The following is a 7524-nucleotide window of genomic DNA, read 5'->3' as shown; positions in this document are numbered from 1 at the left end:
AAGGAGCCTCCCCTCCCTGCCCAGCACTGCTGCTTTTGATAGAGGCAGCAGTGTGGAGGGAGAGGGGGGCGGTGAGAGCCAGTTCACGTGGGAAGCCAGCTTTCAAGCCAGCTCCCTGCGCATATCAACTCTCACAAGCTGCTTGCCCTCCTCCCCATATGCTGGCGGGCGGGGGGGGGGGGGGGAGGGAAGGCAGGGGGCCCAGGCTTGCCGCAGACAGAGGCTGCCCCATGGGATGCTGGCACAGCCTGTCTGTAGGGAGCCCTGCTGCCTCTGATACAAAGATAGCAGCGTGGGGTGGCAGGGGCTCCCTGGGAGTGGGGCTTGGAGCACACTGGCTGCCAGCCCCACCCCTGGGGATTATCGAATAGTCGTGTAACTGATATTTTGTGCTGTTAGCAATTAATGGAATAGTTGTGTATCTAACATCCCTAATTCTCTGGTGCACGTCACGCAGGTCAAACGAGATGATCCTGGTATTTTCCAATTTGAATCTTAGCTCTTCTGCTGCGGAGAGACTTTTCAGTCAGTCTCTTTTGGTCTGTACACCAGACTAGCCAGAGGGCACAAAGCCACTTGTCTCTTGGCAGGTCACCCTAAAGTTGATCAGTGTGTCTGGCAGCATGCTGAGAAAGCTGCAACATTGCAAGGGAAGGTGGTATTTGAAACTGATTTAATTAAACTGATGCCACCCCCTTATGGAGGCAGCCCGTAGCTCAGTTTAATGGTGGTCTATTGTGGTTTAACTTAAATTGATTAGAAACAAGTTTCAACTAATCTGAAATAATCCACCTTTAAACCAGTGCAGCTTGTGTGTTTAGACAAGGCCTTAGTTTTGCTGCTGGACACAGCTATACTGACAACGCTGAGTTTTTCCTGGCATGTGAGAGCACCCCCCCACAAGCTTTAGCAATAAGTGAGGTTTTGCTAGTATGACTGTGGCCCAACTTGGTCAGGCAAAAATCACCCACAACTGTCAAAGGCAAGCCAAGAGAAGCCTACAGTGTACACACAACCAGAAAAGAAATCAGAACAGTATACAAATGTAATTTCGCATTTGAGGGGTTTATTTTCATAATTTACACAGCTTGCAACAATGGACAAAGTGAACATTTCCCTGGAGTGTCTCCAGAACGTAATGTAGCTATTTTGTCACAACCCCTGCCAATGCTAGCAGGAAGAATGGGCATGACTGGAGGGTTGCCTACCCACAAAGGTTGTGCTGCGTTTGTTATCCTGGAAATACAACCTGCCTACTGGGGAGATGCTTTTGTATGAAGACACCTTATACTGGGACAGCCATTCCTATATGGACAGAGGGATGAGATGCACTGTGTAAGGACCAGAGGCTCCCACTCTGTGATTTCCCTAGGGATGCTAGAGCCCTGCTTTGCCGCAGGCCCTGCCCCGCCTTCTCCCACCCCTAGCACCCCACTGAACAGCTGATCTCAGTAGGCAGGAGGTGCTGGGAGAGATGGGGGTGCTGATCAGCAGGGCCCCAGAGGCCAGGAGGCAATGGAGGGAGGGTGATGGAGGAGCTGAGCTGCAGGGCTGCCACTGGATGCTGAGCACCCACTATTTTTTTTCTCTAGGTGCTTCAGCCCCAGAGCATCCCTGGAATTGGTACCTCTGGCAAGGACATTTATATGGAATAACTGAGTCCGTATCACTGCATCAGTAAGAAAACTCCTCACCGAGCCACGTAGCAACACTGCACAAAAGCTGGGCACAGAGCAGGACTCGGGTCTGTCTCAGTCAGCAGGGAGGCTGTGCCCATGACTAGACAATCAGCTAATTGGGGCATGAGTGGCTCCTAATGTTTGGCAGGCACCACAGTGGCACAGCTGCCACCCTTTGACTGGCACATGCTATACGGCGGCTGAGCTGCACACTCCTTGCTACTCCAAAGGAACTGGGCAGCAATGGCAGCTCACTCCAAGGGTTGGAGACTCACTGGTGAATGGGTGCAATTAATCTCTCTTGGCAGGCTCCGCCACTGGCCTCTCAGCCGAGAAGAGTGGCAGGCTGGGTAATTCTACAGTGGATCATTAATTTCCAAGTCAACATCGTTAAGCTCAATGACTGAATGCTGCTTTTAGAAGGAAGCTCTTCATCCCTAACAAGGGCGTATCGACGAACCCGCCCCACGCTCCAGGGAGCTTACTCAGGAAGGCTAGAGCAGGCAGGCAGGGAGCTGACAACACCAGTGCTCCTTTCTAGCACCCCTTCTCCTCATTCCTTGTGCTTCTTCTTGTGCTTCTTCTTCTTTTTCCTCTTCGGGGGCTTACTAGCTTTCTCCGAGTGCTTGGCCCTCTTGCTGGCTGGTTGAGCCCCATCACTATCCGAGTCGGAGCTGTCTGAATGGTCAGACTCGGACGACTTCTTGCTCTTGTGTTTCTTTTTCTTCTTCTTTTCCTGTTGGTGAGAAGGATACAAAGCCACTCTGGTTGCCAAGTGCTCACTCGTCTAGCAGCGTGCTGCTTTTCAGTCCAAAAACGGCAAGTCAGTTCTTTACATACAACCTGTTGCTAGCTGGGAAGGAGAACTGGCTGGCCTGACGCATCAAACCATATCAGCAAACTGGGGTGAGACACAGTGGGGGCTGTTTGAGAACACACAAACCCCAACCCTTCAAACTGCAATAATCCCTACTCACAAGCCTGGCCCCACTGAGGTCACAGACTATTCAGATACCTATGACTCACTTGTGTGGTAGTTCACAAGTTCAGGACTTTGCTTTATTAATAAAATAGGTTTCTAAACTAGCTGCTCTAAAACCAATTTCTGTATCTCCCCTCCCCCACTGAAACATGTGAAAGCATCAGGAGTCGGGGGGGCTCTGACAAGCAGGTCCAGTGTTAGACTAGCTGAAGCCCCAGTATCTGGGCAACTGAGCTTTGAGGGCCCCAGAAAACAGCTCTGCTTGCTACCCCACCCTCACTTTTATATACAGAAAACCAGGTGGGCCACTGAGTATTTACAGCCGGGGGTGGGGCTTGAAAAGAAAAAGGTTGAGAACCCAGGGGCTACGTCTACATGGCAGGCTTCTTGTGCAAAACTTTTCGCGAAAGAGATCCTCTGCAAAATGTTCTTGCGCAAGAGCGCGTCCACACTGCCATGGACGCACTTGTGCAAGAAAGCTCTGAGCACCTGTGCTTCTTCTGATAGGGGCCATCCACACACGCCTTTTGGCGCAACAGCACTTGCGCACAAAGGCTTATTCCTCATAAAACAGGAATAACTCTCGCACAAACAGCCCTATCTTCTGACAATCTACTGTACTTTTTCTTGTGCAAAAACGCACTTGAAGTGTGGATGCTCCACGAGTTATTGCACAAAAACAGCCATTTTTGCACAAAAACTCTGCAGTGTAGACGTAGCCCAGATTAGAGCACAGGTGACTGATGGTACATGGAGGTAGAGGAACAAGAAGGTGTACAAACAGAAAGAGAGGAATCTATCAGAACTGATGACAGTGGTACAAAGGCACCTAGCTAGCAGCAAGTGTCAGAATGGTGCCCCATTAGTGTATGCCAAATGAAAGTGTCATTTGAAAAGCCTCTCTTGCTTTTATGGCTGTGAAGATATATAAATATCTCTTGAATATAACTCACTGCTGTGCTGTTCTAGCCTATCTAACTCCTCATATTTCCTCCTAATTCACCAATCTCCAGCTCCTTAATTAATGTCAATGTTCTTCTCATTCTTGCCAATTAATCTGCTAGAGGATTACTAATAAAAATCACTCACAGTATAGTATAAATCACTACCCTTTTACTGATGATGGCAGCTACATAGACACAACCCCTTTCTGTGAAAGGCAGGGACAAACATACAACCCCACTGAAGGTACAACTCTAACTCCCACTCAGAGCTACTCAAAGCAAAACCACCTGTCAGCTGAACTGTCCAACATACACTATCAGGCATGAAGCAACTTATGACAACCTACCCTCCCGTTTCTACAGTCAGAGACCTCTGAGGGCAAGAGCTTAGCAGGATTCAAAAAAGGACTGGACATTTATGTGGAGATGGAGAATAGCTCATGTTGCAGTAATTCAGTTTTAAAGAAACTTTCCATGTTTGGGACATAGCAACCAGATTACCCCATAACTGACAGTGCAGGATTTCTTCTCCTGAAGCAGTCAGACAGAGGATATTGAACTGAACAGACCACTGGCATTATCCAGTAAGTCCATTTTTATGTTTAATTGGATGAAGAAACTTTAATGACAGGTTTATTTCATGAGGAATCCTGTCAGAGAGGGCAAGGAGTTGCATTCATATTGATTTCTTTTAACTTAGTAATAAAGTGAAGAAGTAAGGCTAATGGTTACAATCAGGCATGCCTAGGCCATAAAGTCAGCAAAATGCATCTCTGCTGAAACAGGCGTAAATAAAAGCAACTGAAACTGAACAGTATGTTTTAAGAACATTTGATCACAGAATGGAAAAATCAGAAATGTAACAGTTTAGTATCAGCTTTACACAATCCTACCCCCTCTACCGGCACTTCAAGTACTCTTTTAGTGGGCTGGCCGACAGGCTCTCTCTGTCTCAAATCATGATGTTTCCAGCATCAACTCCTACTGCAGTAGTTGCCAGGATCCGGGTCGAGCCAGGATTGAGCCAGCCTGCCCATACACCGGCTCTTAAAGTGCTTCTAGTGCAGACTCCCAGCAGCAGAGGTAGTTGTCGAGACCTACCTTGAGTCAGGACTGAGTGCTTGCAATGCAAACCCTTATCAATTAATCAAAAATGTTTCTCACTACACTATTAATGAATTACATGCATCTTAACTTCTTTAATACATAGTAAGAGCCTATTGTTAAAAAAAGAGAACAAAAATGGAAGATTTATACAGCTGGTCAAGGACAGTTGTTCTCCAGCAGGTTGGAAGTGGCTTTATACTGTGTAATGAGGGGAATTAGAACAAGTTTAAAAGCACCAAAAATAGAAGCCACCATCTGAAAGGTCCACATCAGCTTCTCCAGGAAGAGGAACTAGATTAGACCACATGGATAGGAAAAACAACCTATCTTCTTCAGCACATTGCTCACGGGAAGCCAAAGAAGCCTAGAAAGGAGAAGACAGAGCTCCTGGACTGGCCACCTGGGAGTCCTCGGGGTGACTCCTCAGTGTTTATCTTAGATAGGCATCTTTAGCTGTCTCCTTAAGGACAATTCAAGTTGCCTGCAAGGGCATTGGAAAGAGACTACAATCCTGTCTGTCCTTCACTGCCCCTACCTTGGCAGCATTAATTCCTGCTGTGAATAATCAATGGGCTGGGAGCTGAGTAAAGATCTGGTGAGAAACAACACAAGCTTTCTCTTGGGTGACTACCCAAATCAGTCAACGAGCAAGTCTTGAAACAAAGCACAATGCTTGTGTATATGTTCTGTAGACTGGCAGAGTTAGCATGTGTTTCTTTGTTTTGGAACAGGTACCCATTAAGGAATGTTGTAAAGTAGCTTTAAAACTGAAAAAAGTTATGCTACTAAGATTGCAAAACTGTACAGGTGTCCGCTTTTCAAATCTAGGTGTATGTAGACATAAAACATGACCAAACATTCTAACTGCTGGTACAGCTCTCAGTCTATGTAGTCTGTCATAATGTAAGATAGTGATAGAAATGTAGCCGTGTTAGTCTGGTGTAAGAGTTATTTTAGGTAGTTAGTGTTTATCTGATCCTGAGGCTAATATCATTCACTGAGAAGTAAGCAACAAGGGCTGACTAGGACAAATCTATCAGAAAAGAGACCTTGGCGAACTGGGACATAAATAACTGACCAAAGTGTCTTGTGATCTAGCCTTCGTTTGTTTTTCCTTTGTTGTGCTATCAACATGAGAGTTGATAACTTATTGGCAAGTGAGGTCACGTTATGAGGGACTGAGTCAAAAATCTAAAAGTCACATTCCCAAGACAATAACTGAATATAAGCATTATTCTCTATTGTCGGTATGAAATTTGATTCTAAAAACCTAAATAGTTGTATCCTCCAATGTTCTAATTTATGTAATCAAATCATAGCCCAAAACCATTTTAGCCTTCTATCCTAAACTATTAGTTGCTATTGTTAAGGATATTTAATAAACTCTTTAAAACTACTTTCAAGTCATTTTTCTTTGGTTAAGCAATCAAAATTAAAAGAACACCAAAAATCATGGTAGAAGGAATGAGTTAAGCAGTAGCTTAACAGAAGGTTTGCTTTATACTCTGTGTCTTACAACAATGCTGACAGGCTATTTGCAACCACTCACTGGTTGTAAACAGGGATTAAACAGGGATATGAAAAGTTCAGAAGGACCATGTATCTTGATCCCCTTTTGGAGCAGTGTGGACAAACACCCAATATCTTGGAGTTTTTCCCAGTTCAATCTGCCCGCTTTGGAGTACCCAGCATTTCTACAGAATGAGAGCATTTTTAAACAATATTTCCAAATGAATGCAAGGTTGCATCTCCATATATTCTCAGAGATGGTTAGTGAAACACCCAGATGACCTGTTTTATCTCAGTGTGATGCTGCCCGTTCAAGCCAACTAGCTGGAGAAATCCGAGGCTATTTACGCTTGCTTGTCACCACAACAGATGAACAAGGGATCTCAGTACATCTGACAAAGACTCGTTCTATTTTACTTTTCTAGTTCAACTGGTTGAAAGACTGTTAACAAGGCTCAAGGTTTGGCTGTGAACATGCTTCAGGGAATGGAAGGATAGAGGGAGATGAGGCAGCAAAGTAATGGGAGCCCTAACCATAACCTTCTCATTGTTTCTGTCATATAAAGAATGATTTACATTCCTCCCTTGAGGGGAGTGTAACAGGAGATTCCAAGTGTCACCAAAGCCAACAGCACTGCTTATTATCTTAGGAAGATGTTTTCCGGTAACCTCAAGCCCATCCCTGGGCTTACGGGGAGTTTTGCTGGAACAGCCTTGCTGTAAATCACTCCTGCCCTGTCACAGCTGTGCTGTGCAGTGCTCCAGGTGAGAAGCAGAAATGAATAACCAAGCCTCCTGGTACCATTACATAATTCAAGGGACTACAAACAGAATGATTCTTTCTAAGCCAGCAGCCAATGAGGTGGACTATCCCCACAGCTTACTTAGAGGGAAAAGATAAAAAATCAGAAATATAGCATGAGGAAATGTAGCCATAACTAAGGGAAGAGCAAACTGGTAGCCCAAATTCCAATATGAGCAACAGCCATGAAAATCCAGAATAACTCTACCCTTTATGGATCTGCACCAATGTAACCAGCCTAAGAACCTACCAGCATGTCTAATGATGACTGCAGGCAGGGAGCTGGAAAGTAAGAATTTCAGAGTTATAGGCCTGGCTCTCTCACCAAACGTGCTCTGTGGTCTTGAGCAAGTCATTTCACCTCTCTGCACCTTAGTTCAACTACCTATATTATTGCAGCAGAGGTGTGGCAATGCTGACCTTAGATCAGCGGTCCTCAAAGTGTGGTCCATGGACCATTTTGCAGGTGGGCCGCAAGCTTAGGGCTTGTCTCCCCCAACA

At 45.6% G+C, this 7524-nt stretch overlaps 1 protein-coding gene across 4 annotated transcripts in view; it reads right to left on the bottom strand.

Moving 5' to 3' along the window:
* Positions 1–1046: 1046 nt before the first annotated feature.
* Positions 1047–7524, bottom strand: part of ZCCHC17 (zinc finger CCHC-type containing 17) — a 29285-nt gene continuing 22807 nt past the window's right edge. For all 4 annotated transcript variants that reach the window (XM_075908888.1, XM_075908886.1, XM_075908885.1 and 1 more), the window contains exon 8: positions 1047–2415. In XM_075908888.1, the coding sequence (XP_075765003.1) occupies positions 2233–2415 (183 nt within the window). In that variant the 3' untranslated portion in view covers positions 1047–2232. The remainder of the gene's footprint in view (positions 2416–7524) is intronic.

The sequence above is a fragment of the Pelodiscus sinensis genome, chromosome 25, assembly GCF_049634645.1.
Source record: "Pelodiscus sinensis isolate JC-2024 chromosome 25, ASM4963464v1, whole genome shotgun sequence".
Taxonomy (NCBI): domain Eukaryota; kingdom Metazoa; phylum Chordata; order Testudines; family Trionychidae; genus Pelodiscus; species Pelodiscus sinensis.
Note: the sequence above shows the minus strand (reverse complement) of the source record. Positions and strands in the feature narration are given on the sequence as shown.